We start from the raw sequence: 20,243 nt of genomic DNA on the forward strand, positions 1-20,243 counted from the left end.
ATCCGCGAACTTGGGATGTACAGCCTCTAAAAACCATATGAACCATTTCCTTGATATAAATCTCTCTCTCTCTGCATATACACACATTTTACTGATTTTGCTCCCCTAGAGAACCCAGCCTAAGACATTTGGTACTGAGAGTGGTTCTAGAGAAACAAAATTGTAAGGATGAATTTTCTAAATTGGTTCTCAGGTCTGGTTAGTCTTAAAGATGTTAATGACCCTGCTTCCAGTAGTAAAGAGGAGACTGCTAATCCATGGCTTGAGGTGGCAATTCAAATATGGAAAATATCACCACCAATAGACCAGGTATTGGTGAAAGATGAGGCCCTGCTTGATTGCAAGGATAATACCTTTCTAAAATTTCATTACAATGAGAAGTATAAGGAAGCTGGTTTGTTGGTCCTACTTTCGCTAGACAAACTGGTGAAAGACGGAGATGAGCTCAGGGCTTCAGAGTCAAAGCTCAAGAGCCACATAAACAACCTCAAAGTTTTCACTTGTGCCTTGAAAGAAAGCCTTATTTCTTATAATAACTGAACTGATATTGCCGAAAACTAAACACAGAATCTTATTGTAAGAGTGGCTGAATTACAACACCAACTCAACCACCAAACTCAAGAGGTATCTGAAGTTAAAGTGAAGGCATTTATTGGGAAGACTTGGGATCCTGAAACCTGGGATGGGGACATATGGGCAGATAATCAGGAAGCTGGAGACACTGATCCCCTAATTCTATTGAATCACTCCTGCCAACAGAACCATTAGCCCCTCCACTCCTATCTAATGAGATTAACCCAGCTGTATCTAAAGTGCCTTGGTCTGAGTCATTGCCTGGAACATTGTCTGAGGCAGATGTTTTACAAGACAATGCTAAATGTTCTCAAAACATTTCCCCACAGATTTTCGTTTCTAGACCTATAACTAGACATAAGTCCCAACAAACTCCAAAAGGTGAAGTACAAAGTGTAACCCAGGAGGAGGTACACTACACTGCAAAAGTACTGCTTGACTTTTCTAACATGTACAGAAACCTGGGGAATATGTGTGGGAATGGCTATCAAGGGTGTGGGATAATGGTTCAAGGAACATAAAGTCTGAGTTTATTAATATGGGCACTGTAATGGGTTGAATTTTGTCCCCCCAAAATATGTGTCAACTTGGTTAGGCAATGTGTAGTTGTCCTCCATTTTGTGATTTTCCTATGTGTTATAAATCATAATTGCTGCCTGTGGTTAAAAAAAGGATTAGGGTGGGATGTAACGCTCTTGCTCAGGTCACATCTGTGATTCAACGTAAAGGGAGTTGCCCTGGGGTGTGGTCTGCAGCACTTTTATCTTCCAAGAGAGAAAAAGAAAGGGAAGCAAGCGGAGGATTGGGGACCTCATACCACCAAAAAGCAGTGCCAGGAGCAGAGTGCATCCTTTGGACCTGAAGTTCCCACACTGAGATGTTCCCAGACCAAGGGCAGATTGATGACAAGGACCTTCCTTCAGAGCTGAGAGAGAGAAAGTCTTTCCCTGGAGCTGATGCCCTGAATTTGGACTTGTAGCTTACTAGACAGTGGAAGAATAAATTTCTCTTTGTTAAAGCCATCCACTGTGGTATTTCTGTAATAGCAGCACTAGATGACTAAGACAGGCACACTAAACACAAATTCTTCATTCAATGTTTCAGCTCAAGAAGTTAGGAAAGGATCTAATAGTTTATTTGGTTGGGTTGCTGAAGCATGGATTACACGGTGACCTACACTGAATCAAGTTGAAGTACCAGACCTGCCTTGGTAAACTGTAGAAGAATAATGTAGCCAAAGGCTTAGGGAAATTGGCATGCTAGACTGGATTTGTCAGGTTAAACCCACAGACCCACACATGGAGTGCCCAGAGGACACATCTTTTACCACAACAGTGAGGAAAAGATTTGTGAAGGGAGCCCCAGCATCCTTGAAGGCTGCTGTGATCGTTATTTTATGTAAGTCAGATTTGACAGTGGGGACTGCCTTAATTGAGTTAAGACACCTAACCACAATGGGCTGATTGAAGTCCATGATGGTAGGGGCCAAGTGACCATACTCAATCAACAAAGACAAGGTTGGCACAATTACCATAACGGACAGCAAAGTCAAAGCAGTAATCAGAATAGTTTGACTCCTATGGACTTATGGCATTGACATTGGCTACATAGTCACGGTGTCCCTAGGAGTGAAATACATAGGAAATCTAAATATTTATTTGATCTGTGCAAGCACATGAATTCTAGGTCAAGTGAACAGCAGTCTAACTCAAATCACCAGAATAGAGTTACAGCGCCTTAATCAATTCCCAGACTTCAGTGAGTTTAAATATCTAGAACCCCTTGTTTGAAGGGGATCCTAGGTCCCCTTGAGGAAGGACTCCAGTACACTGCCCAAAAATTATACTGTTAATCTTTCTCCCAGCTTTCCCCAAAGGGATCTACGGCCTTTTATGAAAGTGACTGTTCATTAGGGAAAAGGAAATAATTAGGCTTTTGGGGGATTACTGGATACTGGCTCTGACCTGACACTAATTCCAAGAGACTCAAAACATCACTGGCCCCACCAGTTGGAGTGGCAGCATATGGAGGTGAGGTTATTAATGGAGCCTAAGCTCATGTCTGTCTCACTGTAGGTCCAGTGGGTCCCCAAATCCAACCAGTAGTGATTTCCCCAGTTCCAGAATGCGTAATTAGAATAGATATACTCAGCAACTGGAAGAACCTCCATATTGGGATTCCTGACAAACGGAGTAAGGGCTATTATGGTAGGAAAAGCCGAGTGGAAGCCATTGGAACTACCTCTACCTAGCAAAATAGTAAACCAAAAGCAATACTGCATTCCTGGAGGGATTGCAGAGATTGCTGCCACCATCAAAGACTTGAAGGATGCAGGAGTGGTGATCCCCACACACATCTCCATTCAACTCACCTATGTGGCATGTGGAAAAAACAGGTGGATCTTGGAGAATGACAGTGGATTATCAAAAATTTAACCAGGTGGTGACTACAATTGCAGCTGCTGTTCCAGATGCAGTTTCATTGCTTGAGCAAATTAATACATCTCCTGGTACCTGGTATGCAGCTATTGATCTGGCTAAGGCCTTTTTCTCCACAGCTGTTTTGAAGGACCATCAGAAGCAATTTGCCTTTAGCTGGCAAGGCCAGCAATACACCTTCAGTTGCCTACTTCAGAGCTACATCAACTCTCCACCCTTATGTCATAATTTAGTCCACAAGGAACTTGATCACCTTTCCTTTTCACAAAATGTCACATTGGTCCATTACATTAATGACATTATGCTATAAAAAGAAGAGTCAATGACTGGACCTGTTGGTAAAATATTTGCGTGCTAGAGGGTGAGAAATTAATCTCACAAAAATTCAGACACTTTCCACCTCAGTGAAATTTCTAGGGGTGCAGTGCTGTGAGACGTGTCGAGATATTTCTTCTAAAGTGAAGGAAAAGTTATTGCATCTGGCTCCTCCCACAACTAAAAAGGAGGCCCAGTGCCTAGTGGACCTCTTTGGATTTTGGAGACAGCATAGTCCTCATTTGGGTGTGTTCCTCCAGCCTATTTATCAAGTGATTCGAAAAGCTGCTAGTTTTGAGTGGGCCCAGAACAAGAGAAGGTTCTGCAACAGGTTCAGGCTGAGGTGCAAGCTGCTCTGCCACTTGGCCATATGATTCAGCTGTTCCAACGGTTCTTGAAGTGTCTGTGGCAGATAGAGATGCTGTTTGGAGTCTTTGGCAGGCCCCTATTATTGAATCGCGGTGCAGACCCATAGGATTTTGGAGCAAAGCCTTGCCATCCTCTGCAGATAATTACTCTTTTTTTGAGAAACAGCTTTTGGCTTGTTACTGGGCCTTAGTAGAGACTGAACACTTAACCATGGGACACCAAGTTACCATGTGGCCTAAGCTGCCCATCATGAACTGGGCGTTGTCTGACCCATAGAGTCATAAAGTTGGATGTGCACAGCAGCATTCCATCATTACATGGAAGTGGTATATACGAGATCAGGTCTGAGCAGGACTTGAAGGCACAAGTGAGTTGGGTGAGGAGGTGGCCCAAATGCCCATGGTCTCCACCCCTGTCCCATTACCTTCCATCTCCCAATCTATACCTATGTCCTTGTGGAGAGTTCCTTATGATCAGCTGACTGACAAAGAGAAAACTCATGCCTGGTTTACAGATGGTTCTGTATGATATGCAGGCACCACTCAAAAGTGGCCAGTGGCAGCACTACAGCCCCTTTCTGCGACCTCCCTGAAGGACAGTGGTGAAGGGAAATTCTCCCAATGGGTAGAACTTCAAGCAGTGCACTTTGCTTGGAAGGAGAAATAGCCAGAAGTGCGATTGTATACTGATTCATGGGGTGTGGCTGGCTAATGGTTTGGCTGAATGGGCAGGGACTTGGAAGGAACATGATTGGAAAATTGGAGACAAGGATTTACGGGGAAGATGTATGTGCAAGGATTCATGGGTCCAGGAATCAAGGGGTGAAGATGGAAGTGGTACCACTTACTATTACCCCTAGTGACCCACAGGTAGGGTTTTTGTCTCCTGTCCTAAGACCTTATGCTCTGCAGGTCTAGAGGTCTTAGTTCCAAATGGAGGAATGCTCCCACCTGGAGACACATCACTGATTTCATTGAACTGGAAGCTAAGAATGACACCTGGCCACTTCGGGCTCTTTATGCTTCTGGATCAACAGGCAAAGAAGGGAGTTACCATACTGGCTGGTGTGATCGATCCTGATTACTGAGAGAAAATAGCATTGATATTACATAAAGGAGGTAAAGAAGTGTATGTCTGGAATACAGGAGATCCTTTAGGGCATCTCTTAGTACTACCATGCCCTGTGATACAAGTCAGTGGAAAACTACAGCAACCCAATTCTGACATGACTACTAATGGCCCAGACCCTTCAGGAATGAAGGTTTGGGTCAACCCACCAGGCAGAGAACCACAACCAGCTGAGGTATTTGCTGAGGGCAAAGGGAATATGGAATGGGTGGTAGAAGATAGTTTTAAATACCAGTTTTTGTTACATGACCAGTTGCACAAAGGAAGACTGTAATTGTTATCAGTATTCGTCCTTTGTATGTGTGCGTCAACTATTTTTGTTTTCTTCACTTATAAAATGTTGGTTTTTAAATGGGGCTAGTGTGTTTTCGGTTGTACACAGGTTAGTTGTATCATGTTAGGTGCAAGTATGACTTCATAATTGCCTTTATTCAGAGTTTATGGATGTTTTGGGGAGATGTGTACAGGTGCCAAGTTGACAAGGCATGGTCTGTGATGGTTAGGATTGTGTGTCAGCTTGGCTGGCTATGATTCTCAGTGTTTTGGTAGTTGTATATTGTTGTGATCACTTCCCTGTTGAAATTTGATTCATGATCACCCCCATGATGGATCTACTGAGTGGTACTGGTGCGCCAGGGCCTGTGGCAGCTCACTGCTCCCTCAGCCTTCATCTCTCTACCCTCCTCCGCCTACTTCCAGCTCACATTGCAGGGTCTTTTGCTTGTTCTAGATCCTGCAGCTGGCTCCTGTTAGTCTGACCTCCGGTTCTTGGAACTTGAGCTAGCAGCTTGCCTGTTGGTTTTGAGATTTGTAGATCTTTACAGGCTGCTACAGCCCCGCTCTCTGCCCTGGTGATCTTAGTTTGCCAGCCCCTGTGGCTATGTGAATCAGGAAAGCCCTCTTCCCTACCCCAACGGACTTGGGGTGTACAGCCTCTAAAAACCGCATGAACTATTTCCTTGACATAAATCTCTCTCTCTCTCTGCTTTCGCTTCTCTGGAGAACTCAGTTGAAAACAGATGTGAAGGAGTAGGCATCCAGATAACTGGGGAATGTGTGTTGGCAGAAGGATCTGCCACTGTCAGATGCTAAGGGGGAGTATGTCTGGAATATGTGATGTATAGCGAAGATGCCAGAGAATCTGGTGAGGAGTGAGCTGGAGAGAAGTGGTTAAACGTGAGGTTCAAGATGCAAAAGGGAGGAAGAGGGAAGAGTCAAGTCTGTTGTAAGGGCTGTGACTTTTATTGAGGACAGGGAGAGCCAATGGAGGACTTAGAGCAAAGGAAGGACAAGCTCTAAATAGTATTTTAAAAAGACGACTCTAGTTGCTTTATTGAGAGTAGACTGTAAAGGAATGAGTGTTTGCCAGCTTTAAAAAATGCGTAATTCGTTGTTGACTTATTTTCTTATTCTGAAAAAAACTGACTTTCTTATCTCATTTTGGATTTGTAATTTTGTAACTTTTGTCTTAAAGAGAATCCCTTCAGCTCCCTCAAAATCTGGGACCACCCTTGTCTGGCACGCATTACGTGGGTGTGTGAGGTAGAAAAACTGCAAACCGCACCTGGTGGGCAGAACGGATGCGGGAATTTAGAACGCAGGGATTCGGTGTACAGATACGGGGTCTTCGATTGGTGGATGCAAAGCCTCCAGAGACTGACAAACACTTCAGCCACTGAGAGCGTTCCCATAGTCCAATCCGTACAGCAGGGGCGGGACTCGCTCCTCCCTTTCTGCTGGGCTCAGAGCCTCTCGGACTCTGCAATCGTGTTAGACTCACAGCGGTTGGTGCTTACGCGTGCGCATGCTCGCAAGGCAGATTGGGCGTGGTGCTGGGTTGCCATGACGACCGTGGCTGGGCCCGCTCAGACACAGCTAGAAGCTCTGGCAGCGCGTTGCTGACCGGTACCTGTCGGGATATAGTCGCAGTAGTTCCGCTTCCCAGTAATGCATAGGGACAGTAGGGATAACAGTTCCGTGGCGTTTATAATAAGTAAATTATATAGTATGTTATAAAATCCCTGGTGCTTGACCGGCTGTCCTGCACCGACTCCGGGCTCTGAGCCCGAGCCTGGCCCGCTCCGGGGTGGGGAGGGGGCAGCAAATCCACCAAAACCGCCAGGCGAGTTCGGGCTGGAGCCTTCTTTTCCCCCATAGGGTGTTCATTTTGCATCCGTGCCTTTATTTGTTGCCACTTACAAGCACCTTTAAACGGGACGGGAGACTGTCTGAAGGAGGTTCTTACTTGCAGATCCGCGCAGCGGGGCAGTCAGTTGTCGCCCGGCGCTGGCCTCGAACCAGCAGTAACAGGGCTTTTGTCTTCTTTGCAGAGCCATGGGCAGCAGGAAGAAGGAAATTGCTCTGCAGGTAAGCCTCAGCACTTGATTGAGGGTGGGGACTAGGGGAGTAGCGTGTAGCGGGAAGTGCAGTATAAAACTGATATTCTGGTTGCCACTGTTCTAAAACTTGAGTGTTGTATTCTTCCTTCTCAAAGGAAAAAAGTTATCTCAGACAAATTTTTGAGCACTTAAATACGTGTAAACATAAAACTGTTTATGAGCTTCATATGCCTATAAAAAAAAATGCCTATAGCACTTAAAAAAAGCATAAAAACCAAACTTGCGTTAAAATTAAACTACAAAACCAAGAAAATTTGAATCAACATAATTTAATGTGACCATTACTTTTTTGTTGTTGAAATAATTACAGCTTGCTGCAAGAATATGATAAAGGTTCTTTTTGAGTTTGGGCATGCTTCTGCAACTCTGTGCTCTGTGGAGACCCAGTTCTCTTACCACTGCTCTCTTTAAACATTCACTTATTCAACAAAAATGTTTTGAGAAGTACTATGTACTGGGCGGAGTCCCTAGGTGGTGCAAATGGCTAACGTGCTTGGCTGTTAACCAAAAGTTTGGAGGTTCAAGTCCACCCAAAGATGTCTCGGAAGAAAGGCCTGATGATCTACTTCCCCCCAAAATCAGCCATTGAAGAGGCTGTGGAATGCAGTTCTACTCAGATACACATGGAGTTGCCATGAGTCGGAATCAGCTCAGCAGCACCCGGCCATGTGCTGGGTATTTATTATTTAGAGTGCCTTATGTCATTCGCACCTGGAGCAAGTGAATCCATAAGCCAGTGTCTCCTCTTCTCTTTTTGATCTCGGATAATAAGTAGTGGTTAATGCTAAAGGGATGGAATGAGCCCTGGAGTTGCGAGGGAGTGCTTCCTCATAGGAGATCATCCGGATGATCTATAATATGGGTACATTTAAAAACAAAATTTAAAATGTTTCATAGTCAACTCATGACCCATCAGGATACATGCTTAGACCAGAGGCACCTCTTGGAGATAGAGTTTCATGGTCTTGAGACACCTGATTTTTCTTTTATTGTCCTCAGTGGGACAGCAGTTTGCAAGTGAACTCTAAAAGCATAGTGATTTTAAAAAGGGAGGGAAGGGGCAAGTAGCGTCAGTCTAAGGATAGCACATGCTGGAGGTGGAAAGAGCTTTGGACTGGAAGTCAGAACTGATGGAGTTCTTGGATCTTCTCTTAGCCAACTTTGTGACTTGGGATAAATCACAGAAGCTCTCTGGGCTAAATACAGCTTGCCCGTCTGTAGCTGAAGATGTTGGGTGAATTTTCCTTAAGGGCCTTCCAGCACTGATATTCTCAGACTCTATAGAGTTATGAAACTTTTCATATGTGTCTATTCTATCTGTAAATTATTTCTAAATTCCTGGTCCCACCACTTATTAGCTATATGAACAATTTCCTCAACCTGTCTGGGTCTCCATATCCTTTATGTAAATAGGAGAGACAATGCCTAACCTGCAGAGTTGTGATGAGACTCCTTCAGACACGGCCAGGTTGGTCTGAATGCTACTTGTGGTGTCTCTGACATTGTTGCCCGTGTGATTGTTTATCTTTTCATGTGTTTATGCCCTAGTTCCCCAGCTCACCTGAAAGCTCTTAAAGGGTAGGAACACTTGTTAGCAGTATTTTTTTTTTTCATAATTTTTCATGTGTACTCCTCATCTGAGTACAGTGCAGTTCTCCAGGTGTTGTCGTTAGCTGCCGTGAAGTCGGCTTCTGACTCATGGCAACCCCATGTACAACAGAACCAAATGCTGTGCCATCTCCACTGCATCTGAAACACACAGTGGACCATTGTGATCCATAGCATTTTCGTTGGCTGATTTTTGAAAGCAGATCACCAGACCTTCCTTCCCAGTCTTTCTTCGTCTGGAAGCTCTGCTGACACCTGTTCAGCATCACAGCAATATGCAGCCTCTACTGTCAGACAGGTAGTGTCTGCACATGAAGTGCATTGGCTTAAAATCAAACCCAGGTTTCCCACATAGAAGGCAAGAATTCTACCACTGAACCACTACTGTCCCCACAGTACTCAAAGTAGATGCTCCCATTTGCTGAGGGAGGAGGGAGAGTAGGTGTACATTGAGGCACCTGTGTAATAGTTGCCTCTCTACAAGGTAAACTCCTTGAAAACAGTGCCCTAGGGTCTGCCAACCCAGAAACCTGTCCCCTTTCTGGGCAAGACTATTTGTAGTTCCTTCTGTGACTGAGACAGAAATCACAGGACATCAAGAGACAGAGACTGGTCAAAGGTGCCACACGTTACTCATTCATTTCCTGCCAAATGTAGGGCCTAGTGAAGTCCAGATGTTTCTTGCACTGCTCTGCACCTACCCTGCTCCTATGGGTGAGATTCTTCAACTGTCCAGAGTCCTGGTCCCAGAGCTGGTGTGGCTAATGTGAAGACAGGCAGTCACAGAGAGTTGCCAGTGACTTATAGCTGAGCCTCTGAAAGTGACTCTTATGAGAGGGCAGATGGGTCTGGGAGCTCTTCTGAACCCTTCTATCACTTTCCTCAGGACTATAGCTGTAGGGCCAGGATGACATCAGTCTAATTCTTTACCTAATTGAAGGCATCAAGATTTTTTTCTGTCGTATATAGCTAGATACACATATATCTATATATTTTTTTATAAAACCTGTTGCCATTGAGTTAATTTCAACTCATAGCAACCTTTGAAGAGAGTACAGAACTGCCCCATAGAGTTTCCAGGGAGCAGCTGGCAGATTCAGACCTTTTGGGTAGCAGCCATAGCTCTTAACCACTGCACCACCAGGGCTCCATGTATATACACACATACACACACACATATATATGCACACACATATGTAAAAACAAGGAAGAATGGCATCTTTAAAGAGAAGGACCTTTAATAGAGGATTTTCCAGTGTTACATATCCCCACACTTTTTGCAGATAAGCATCCTATTATTTTAAAGGGATGGAGACCCTTAACGTATACAGAACAAGTGGTAATTTCCCACAGTCTTTTAATTTATATAGTTTCAAAGTGCCTCCCCAGAAAATACTATTAATTACAAAGAGAAAGAGAATAATTTTATAGTGGAGAAACCTGTCAGACACTACCTAATCAAGTGATCAAAGTAAACATCATCAGTAATGGAACAGATTGAAATTGGGTGTCACCTAATAGGATGCAATAAGAGGATCACTTTTCAGGATGCACAACCTGAATTTAATCAGGAGGAACTCAAACTGACACCCAAAATGAAGGACATTCTACAAAATAACTGCCCTGTAGTCTTCAAAATATCAAGGACTAGAAAATCAAACAAAGAGTGAGAGTTATTCCAAACTGAAGACCAAGACTTGACAAATTTAGCACCTGATTCTAATTAGATTCTTTTGCTCTTCAGGATGTTATTGAGACAATTGATGAAACTTGACTGGGCTCTAAGAACTAGATAGTATTAATGTATCAATGTTGATTTCCCAATTTAATAGTTGTGTTGTAGTTATGTAGGAGAATGTATTCAGGGATGATGAGATATCAGGTTGGTAATTTACTTTCAAATAATTCAAGGAACAAAATGTTCTTTACACTGTACTTGCAAATTTTATGTAAGTTTAAAATTGTTTCCAAATAAAAAAACATTATACAAAAATTTATACTGTTCAGAGGAATTAGATGGTGCCCGGCTACTACCACCAACTGTTGTCACAGGGATCACAATAGAGGGTCCTGGACAGAAAAAAAAAAAAAAAAAAGAGCGGGAGAAAAATGTAGAGCAAAATGTGAACTCACTAAAAAGACCAGACTTACTGGTCTGATAAAGACTGGAGGAATCCCTGAGACTATGGACCCTGGATACCCGTCTAACTCAAAATTGAAGCCAGTCCCAAAGTCCACTTTTCAGCCAAAGATTAGACAGGCCTATAAAACAATAACACACGTGAGGAACGTGTTTCTTAGTTGAGTCAAGTATACGAGACCAAATGGACAACACCTGCCCCAAAGAAGACCAGGCAGGAAGGAACAGAAAAATGGATGAATGGACGTGGAGAACCCGGAGTGGAAAGGGAAAGGAGGAGAGTACCGACACATTGCAGGAATTGGAACCAATGTCACAAAATAATTTGTGTATAAGTTTTTGAATGAAAAACTAACTTGCTCTGTAAACTGTAAATTCTTTGTATACTGTTAGTGGAGAGAGAATGTGAATTTCTCCTTGCATTTAATTTCTAATGTAATCCAGAATACTTTTAGATAAAAGTGTGAGGGAACGGTAGTAAATCCAACTCTTAATTATTTCCGATGTGAATATTGGGATACATTTAACAAAAGATATGCAAAATTAATAAACTGAAAACTACAAAACATTGCTGAGAAAATTAAGGATGACGTAAATAAACGGGGAAAAACATCATGCTTATCAACTGGAAGACTCGATGTTAAGATTTTAGTTTTTTTCCCCAAATTGATCCATAGATTCAACACAATCCTAATCAAAATCTCTGTCGGAGTTTCACAGAAATTGACAAGGTGACTCTAAAACAGCGCTTTGAATCAGTTCATTCTGGTTTGAATCCGTGCTGAAAATTTGCATTTCCACCCCAGATATACTGAATCAAACTCTACAGTTTAACAAGATCACCAGGTGATTCTTATGAATAATAAAATTTGAGAACCACCACTCTACTAGTGGTCCTCAGCATTGGTCTCTCTAACCAGCACACCATTTGCATTGCCTGGGAACTTGTTACAAATACAAATTTTCAGCAGAGGTTTGAACCTGAACAAACTGGTTGGAAGCCCTGCTCTAACATGCATATGGAAATGTGAAGCACCTGCAATAGTCAAAACAATTTTGAAAAGAGGTCTCACACTGCCTGATTCCAAGACTTTCTATAATGCTATAGTAATCAAAACAGTGTCTTATTGGCATAAAAAAAAAAAAATTGGCATAAGAATAGACAAATAGGTCAATGAAACAGATAAAGAGTCCAAAATAAACCCGTATTTATGCATTTAATTGGTTTTCAACAAAGGTGACAAAGGAATTCAATGGGGAAAATAAATCCTTTCAACAGATTTTGCAGAAACAACTGTATGTCTACGTGGGGAAAAAAACTGTCAAAATCCTACCCTTATTAAAAAAAATCCTGCTCTTAGAACACACCCAAAAACTAATTTGAGATGGGCTGTACACTTAAATGTAAAATTTAAATTATAAAGCTTCTAGAAGAAGACAGAACATCTTTATGACCTTGAGGTATGGAAAGATTTCTTAGAAGGGACATAGAAGCACAAGCCATAGAACTAAAATTTAATAAGTTAGACTTCATAAAAAAAAAAATTAAAAAACCTATGCGAACCAAAGACATTGTTAAGGAAATGAATAGGCAAACCACAGATTTAGAAAAAAATATTTATAATACATATATCTGATAACCCCCACATGTCTGTCAGTTTGTCGTGCTGTAGGGGCTTGTGTGTTGCTGTGATGCTGGAAGCTATGCCACTGGCATTCAGATACCAGCGGGGTCACCCATGGAGGACAGGTTTCAGCTGAGCTTCCAGACTAAGACAGACTAGGAAGAAGGACCCAGCAGTCTACTTCTGAAAAGTGTTAGCCAGTGAAAACCTTATGAATAACAGCAGAACATTGTCTGATATAGTGCTGGAAGATGAGTCCCCCAGGTTGGAAGGTACTCAAAAGATGACTGGGGAAGAGCTGCCTCCTCAAAGTAGAGTTGACCTTAATGACGTGGATGGAGTAAAGCTTTCGGGACCTTCATTTGCTGATGTGGCTTGACTCAAAATGAGAAGAAATAGCTGCAAACATCCATTAATAATCGGAACCTGGACTGTACGAAGTATGAATCCAGGAAAATTGGAAATCGTCAAAAATGAAATGGAATGCATAAACATCGATATCCTAGGCATTAGTGAGCTGAAATGGACTGGTATTGGCCATTTTGAATCAAACAATCATATAGTCTACTATGCTGGGAATGACAACTTGAAGAGGAATGGTGTTGCATTCATTGTCAAAAAGAACGTTTCAAGATCTATTCTGAAGTACAACGCTGTCCGTGATAGGATAATATCCATACGCCTACAAGGAAGACCAGTTAATACAACTATTATTCAAATTTACGCACCAACCACTAGGGCCAAAGATGAAGAAATAGAAGACTTTTATCAGCTGCTGCAGTCTGAAATTGATAGAACATGCAATCAAGATGCATTGATAATTACTGGTGATTGGAATGCGAACGTTGGAAACAAGGAAGGATCAGTAGTTGGAAAATATGGCCTTGGTGACAGAAACAATGCCGGAGATCGAATGATAGAATTTTGCAAGACCAATGACTTCTTCATTGCAAATACCTTCTTTCACCAACATAAACGGCGACTAGATGGAACACACAGAAATCAAATTCACTACATCTGTGGAAAGAGACGATGGAAAAGCTCAATATCATCAGTCAGAACAAGAGCAGGGGCCGACTGTGGAACAGACCATCCATTGCTCATATGCAAGTTCAAGCTGAAACTGAAGAAAATCAGAGCAAGTCCACGACAGCCAAAATATGACCTTGAGTATATCCCACCTGAATTTAGAGACCATCTAAAGAACAGATTTGACGCATTGAACACTAGTGGCTGCAGACCAGACGAATTGTGGAATGACATCAAGGACATCATCCATGAAGAAAGCAAGAGGTCATTGAAAAGACAGGAAAGAAAGAAAAGACCAAGATGGATGTCAGAGGAGACTCTGAAACTTACTCTCGAGCATCGAGCAGCTAAAGCAAAAGGAAGAATTGATGAAGTAAAAGAACTGAATGGAAGATTTCAAAGGGCCTCTCGAGAAGACAAAGTATTCTAATGACATGTGCAAAGAGCTGGAGATGGGAAACCAATAGGGAAGAACACGCTAGGTGTTTCTCAAGATGAAAGAACTGAGGAAAAAATTCAAGCCTCAAGTTGTAATACTGAAGGATTCCATGGGGAAAATATTAAACGACTCAGGAAGCATCAAAAGAAGATAGAAGAAACACACAGAGTCATTATACCAAAAAGAATTAGTCGATATTCAACCATTTCAAGAGGCGGCATATGATCAGGAACCGATGGTACTGAAGGAAGAACTCCAAGCTGCTCTGAAGGCATTGGCGAAAGACAAGGCTCCAGGAATTGATGGGCTATCAATTGAGATGTTTCAACAAACAGATGCAGCGCTGGAGGTGCTCACTCATCTATGCCAAGAAATATGGAAGACAGCTTCCTGGCCATCTGACTGGAAGAGAGCCATATTTATGCCTATTCCCAAGAATGGTGATCCAACCGAATGTGGAAATTATAAAACAATATCATTAATACCACACGCAAGCAAAATTTTGCTGAAGATCATTCAAAAGCGGCTGCAGCAATATATCGACAGGGAACTGCCAGAAATTCAGGCCAGTTTCAGAAGAGGACGTGGAACCAGGGATATCATTGCTGATGTCAGATGGATCCTGGCTGAAAGCAGAGAATACCAGAAGGATGTTTACCTGTGTTTTATTGACTATGCAAAGGCATTTGACTGTGTGGATCATAACAGACTATGGATAGCACTGTGAAGAATGGGAATTCCAGAACACTTAATTGTGCTTATGAGGAACCTTTAGATAGATCAAGAGGCAGTTGTTTGGACAGAACAAGGGGATACTGATTGGTTTAAAGTCAGGGAAGGTGTGCGTCAGGGTTGTATTCTTTCACCATACCTATTTAATCTGTATGCTGAGCAAATAATCCGAGAAGCTGGACTATCTGAAGAAGAACGGGGCATCAGGATTGGAGGAACACTCATTAATAACCTGCGTTATGCAGATGACACAACCTTGATTGCTGAAAGTGAAGAGGACCTGAAGCACTTACTAATGAAGATCGAAGACCACAGCCTTCAGTATGGATTATACCTCAACATAAGGAAAACAAAAATCCTTACAACTGGACCAATGAGCAACATCAGGATAAGGGGAGAAAAGATTGAAGTTGTCAAGGATTTCATTTTACTTGGATCCACAATCAAAAGCCATGGAAGGAGCAGTCAAGAAATCAAAAGACGCATTGCATTGGGCAAATCTGCTGCAAAGTACCTCTTCAAAGAGTTGAAGAGCAAAGATGTCACCCTGAAGACTAAAGTGCACCTGACCCAAGCCATGGAATTTTCAGTCACATCGTATGCATGTGAAAGCTGGACAATGAATAAGGAAGACCAAGGAAGAGTTGACGCTTTTCAATTGTGGTGTTGGCAAAGAATATTGAATATACCATGGACTGCCAAAAGAATGAACAAATCTGTCTTGGAAGAAGTGTGGCCAGAATGCTCCTTAGAAGCAAGGATGGTGAAACTGCGTCTTACATACTTTGGACATGTTGTCAGGAGGGATCAGTCCCTGGAGAAAGAGATCATGCTTGGCAGAGTAGAAGGTCAGCAGAAAAGAGGAAGACTCTCAACAAGGTGGATTGACACAGTGGCTGCAGCAATGAGCTCAAGAATAACAACGATTGTAAGGATGGAGCAGGACCGGGCAGTGTTTTGTTTTGTTGTGCACAGGGTCGCTATGAGTTGGAACCGACTCAACGGCCACCTAACAACAACAACAACAACAACAATAATATATCTGATAAAGAACTTAAACCAGAATTTTTTAAAACAAGAACAACAAAACTCTTAAAACCTAATAATAAAAAGAGAAACAATCTAGTGAAGAAAATGGACGAGAAACTAATGGGCACTTCTCAAAGAAGATACACGAATGGCTGAAAAGAACATTACGCAACACTAGTAGTAACTCGAGAAATTAAACAAAAGCCATAATGATATACCACTACGTAATCATTAATGTGGCTAAAATTAAAAAGACCGACATCACCAAATTTTGGTATGTGGAGCAACTAGAATTCTTATACTTTGCGGGTAAAAGTTGAAAGTGATACTACTACTTTAGGAAAAGCACTAGCTAATTCTTATAAAACTATAAATATGTGCTTACCCTATGTCCCAGCAATTCTCTTCCTAGGTATTTATTTACCAAAGAGAAACGAAAACATGAACACAAAAAGACTTAACAAGAATGTTCATAAGAAAAAAAATCCATACCTCATACACAAAAACTAACTCAAATGGACCAAAGACCAAAATATAAAAGCTAAAATGATAAAGATCATGGAAGAAAAAATAGGGACAACACTTAATACATGGCATAAATCGTATACAAACCAGAACTAACAATTCACAAATATCAGAAGAGAAACTAGCTCCTAAAAATTAAACATTTATGCTCATCAAAAGATTTCAACAAGAGTGGTGTCTGGGGTCTTAAAAGCTTGTGAGCAGCCATCTAAGATTCATCAATTGGTTCAACCCACCAGGAGCAAAGGAGAATGAAGAACACCAAAGACGCAAGGAAAACATTAGCCCAAGAGACAAAAGGGCTATCTAACCAGAGACTCCATGGGCCTAAGACCAGATGAACTAGATGGCGCTTGGCTTCACCAATGACCACCCTGACAGGGAATACAACAGAGAGTCCCTGACAGAGCAGGAGAAAAGTGTGGAGCAGGACTCAAATTCATATAAAAAGACCAGACTTAATGGTCTGATTGAGACTGGAGGAACCCTGAAGCCGTGGCCCACAGATGCTCTGTTAACCCAGAACTAAAACCATTCCTGAAGCCCACTCTGCAGACAAGGATTAGGTTGGACGATAAAACATAATACTTGTGATGAGTGGACTTCTTAGTTCAAGGAGATACATGAGATCAAATGGGTGGCCCCTGTCCGGAGGCAGGATGAGAAGGCAGGAAGGAACAGGAGATGGTTGGATGGATACGAGAAAGCCAGGGTGGAAAGGGGGAGTGTACTGTCACTTTATAGGGGTTGAAAGTACTGTCACATAACTATAAGAAATTAACTTCAGCTGTATACTTTCACCTGAAGCACACACACACACACAAAAGACTTCACCAAAAGAGTAAAAAGAGAACCTATAGACTGGGAAAAAGAAAAATCTGGCTACAACATATCTGACAAGGGTCTAATCTCTAAAATCTACAAATTACTTTTAATACCCCAATAACAAAAACACAAATAATCTAATTAAAAAGTGGGCAAAGGATGTGAACAGACACTGTACCAAGAAAGACATTTAGGCAGCAAACAGACACATGAGGAAATGCTCTCGATCATTAGCCATTAAAAACCCATAACCCAGTGCCATTAGAGAAATGCAAATCAAAACTAAAATGAGATACCATCTCACAATACTGGCACCAATCCAAAAAAATGTAAAATAACAAATGTTGGAGAGGTTGCAGGGAGATTGGAACTCCTGTGCACTGCTAGTGGGAATGTAAAATGGTACAGCCACTTTGGAAAATGATATGGCACTTCCTTAAAAAGCTAGAAATAGAAATACCATATGATCCAGCAATCCCACTCCTAGGAATATACCCAAGAGAAGTAAGAGCCATCACATGAACAGACATATACACATCCATGTTCATTGCAGCACTACTCACAATAACAAAAAGATGGAAAAAACCTAAATGCCCATCAAGAGATGAATGGATAAATTATGGTACATACACAGAATAGAATACTACACAACTATAAAGAACAATGATGTATCCGGGAAACATCTCATGACATGGATGAATCTGGAGGCTGAGTGAAATAAGGCAGTCACAAAAGGACAAATATTGTGTGAGACCACTATTATAAGAACGGAAGAAAAGGTTTACACACACACAAAATTTTTTTTCTATGGTTACAGGGGTGGGTAGGGAGAGAGGGGAAATCACTAACTAGACAGTAGACAAGTGTCAACTTTGGTGAAGGAAAGGACAACACACAGTATATGGAAAGTTGACACAACTTGGCCAAAGCAAAGACGTAGAAGTTTCCTAGACACATCCAAACACCTTGAGGGACTGAGTTGCTGGAGCTAGGGGCTGGGGACCATAGCCTTGGGGGACATCTCGCTCAACTGGCATAACATAGTTCATAAAGAAAAGATTCTATGTCTCATTTTGGTGAGTAGCGTCTGGGGTCTTAAAAGCTTGCGAGTGGCCATCTAAGATACACGTATTGGTCCCATCTTGTTCAGGGCAAAGAAAAATAAAACCAAAGCACAAGGAAAATATTAGTCACGGAACTAATGGGCCACATGAACCAGAGCCTCCAACAGCCTGAGCCCAGAAGAACTAGATGTTGGCTGGCTATCACTACTGACTGCTCTGACAGGGATCACAACAAAGAGTGCCAGACAGAACAGGAGAAAAATGTAGAACAGAATTCAAATTCACAAGAAAAGACCAGACTTACTGGTCTGACAGAGACTGGAGGAACCCCTGGACACTCTGTTAACTCAGGACTGAAACCACTCCTGAAGCCCACTTTTCAGACAAAAATAAAACAGCCCTATAAAACAAACTAACACACGTGAGTAACATGCTTCTTAGTTCAATCAAGTATACAAAACCAAATGGGCAACTGCTGCCCAAAAGCAAGACAAAGGCAGTAAGGGGCAGGAACTGGGCAAATGGACACAGGGAACTCAGGGTGGAAAGGGGGAGCATGTTGTCACATTGTGGGAATTGTAACCAATGTCACAAAACAGTATGTGTATAATATTTTGAATGAGAAATTGAGCTGTAAACTTTCACCTAAAGCACAATAAAAAAAAAAGTGTCCATAAGTCTTTATTCATAATAGCCCAAACTGTAAATAACCCATATATCTATCAAAAGAAGGATGGATAAGTAAATTGTGGTATAGCCATACCATAGAATATCCTCAGCAATGAAAATGAACAGACTACTGATACATACAACTACATGGATGAATCTCAAAAATATCCTGTGTGAAAGAAGCCAGCACAAAATAATGCATGCTGTATTACTCCAATTATATGAAGTTTTAGAAGAGGCAAAACTATTGTGACAGAAAAACAAATCAGCGTTTACCTTGGTGAGGGTTGAGGGATTGACTAGGAAGAGACACAGGGAAACTTTCTGGGACGATAGAAATGTTCTGTATTGTGATAAGGGTGTGTGTTTTTTGTCGAAACTCATTGTGATGTTTAAGGTTGTGTGTCAACTTGGCTGAGTCATGATTCTCAGTGGTTTGGCAGTCATATGATGTTGTGATCACTTCCATGATGAGATCTGCTCTGAGTAGCCAGTCAGTTGAAAGGGAGTTTCCTTGTGCATGTGGCCTGCATTGAATATAAGTGGACATTCTGGCAAAGCTTGTGGGCTTTTGCTTGCTCTGGACCTTGGAACTGGCTCCTGTTTGTCTGACGTTTGGTTCTTCGGACTTGAACTAGCAGCTTACCTACAGTCTTGCCTTCCAATCTTGGGATTTGTTGATCTCTGAAGCCTATGAGCAAGAACCCTCTCTCTGACCTGCCAATCTTGGGTTCACCAGCCCCTGCAGCTACGTGAATCAGGAGAAGGCTCTATCCTGACCCATGGACTTGGAATGCTCCAGCCTATATAACCGCTTGAGACATTTCCTTGATACAAGTTTCTCTCTCTATGTATTTATATGCTTTACTGGTTTTGCTCCTCTAGAGAACCCAGCCTAAGACACTCATTGAACTGTTACACTTTAGTTCTGTGTATTTCACTGTACATAAATTGTATCGCAATAAAATATATTAAAAGGGCCGAAAAAGAAAAAAATTAATATCTCAGTTCAAGGTTTACAGAGTATCTCAGGGCGATGGTCTCAGGGGTTCCTCTAGTCTCTACAAGCCCAGTAAGTCTGGTCTTTTTTTTTTTTTTTAAGAATTTGAGTTTTGTTCTACAATTTTCTCCCATTCTATCTAGGACCATCTATTGTGTCCCTGGTCGGAAAGGTCAGTAGCAGCAGCTGGGCAATTAGTCCTGTGGACTAGTTTCTTCTTTGAGTCTTTGGTTTCCTTCTTTCTCTGTTGCTCCAGAAGACTGAAGAGTTAATGACATTAAATGTTTTGTATTGTTTATGTCAATTACATACACAGTTACTAAAAGTTAGGTTAAA

At 41.8% G+C, this 20,243-nt stretch overlaps 1 protein-coding gene and 1 pseudogene across 4 annotated transcripts in view; both read left to right on the forward strand.

Moving 5' to 3' along the window:
* LOC126067941 (uncharacterized) overlaps positions 1-6,725 on the forward strand; it is a 42,286-nt pseudogene extending 35,561 nt beyond the window's left edge.
* The window catches only part of NME9 (NME/NM23 family member 9), a 73,860-nt gene continuing 60,267 nt past the window's right edge, over positions 6,651-20,243 (forward strand). For 3 of the 4 annotated variants that reach the window (XM_049870504.1, XM_049870501.1, XM_049870505.1), the window contains exons 1-2: positions 6,651-6,728; positions 7,154-7,190. In XM_049870504.1, the coding sequence (XP_049726461.1) occupies positions 7,158-7,190 (33 nt within the window). In that variant the 5' untranslated portion in view covers positions 6,651-6,728; positions 7,154-7,157. Of the gene's footprint in view, positions 6,768-7,153; positions 7,191-20,243 lie in introns of all 4 variants that reach the window. The other variant, XM_049870503.1, reaches the window with a different exon arrangement.

This window comes from Elephas maximus, chromosome 26 (assembly GCF_024166365.1).
Source record: "Elephas maximus indicus isolate mEleMax1 chromosome 26, mEleMax1 primary haplotype, whole genome shotgun sequence".
Lineage (NCBI taxonomy): Eukaryota > Metazoa > Chordata > Mammalia > Proboscidea > Elephantidae > Elephas > Elephas maximus.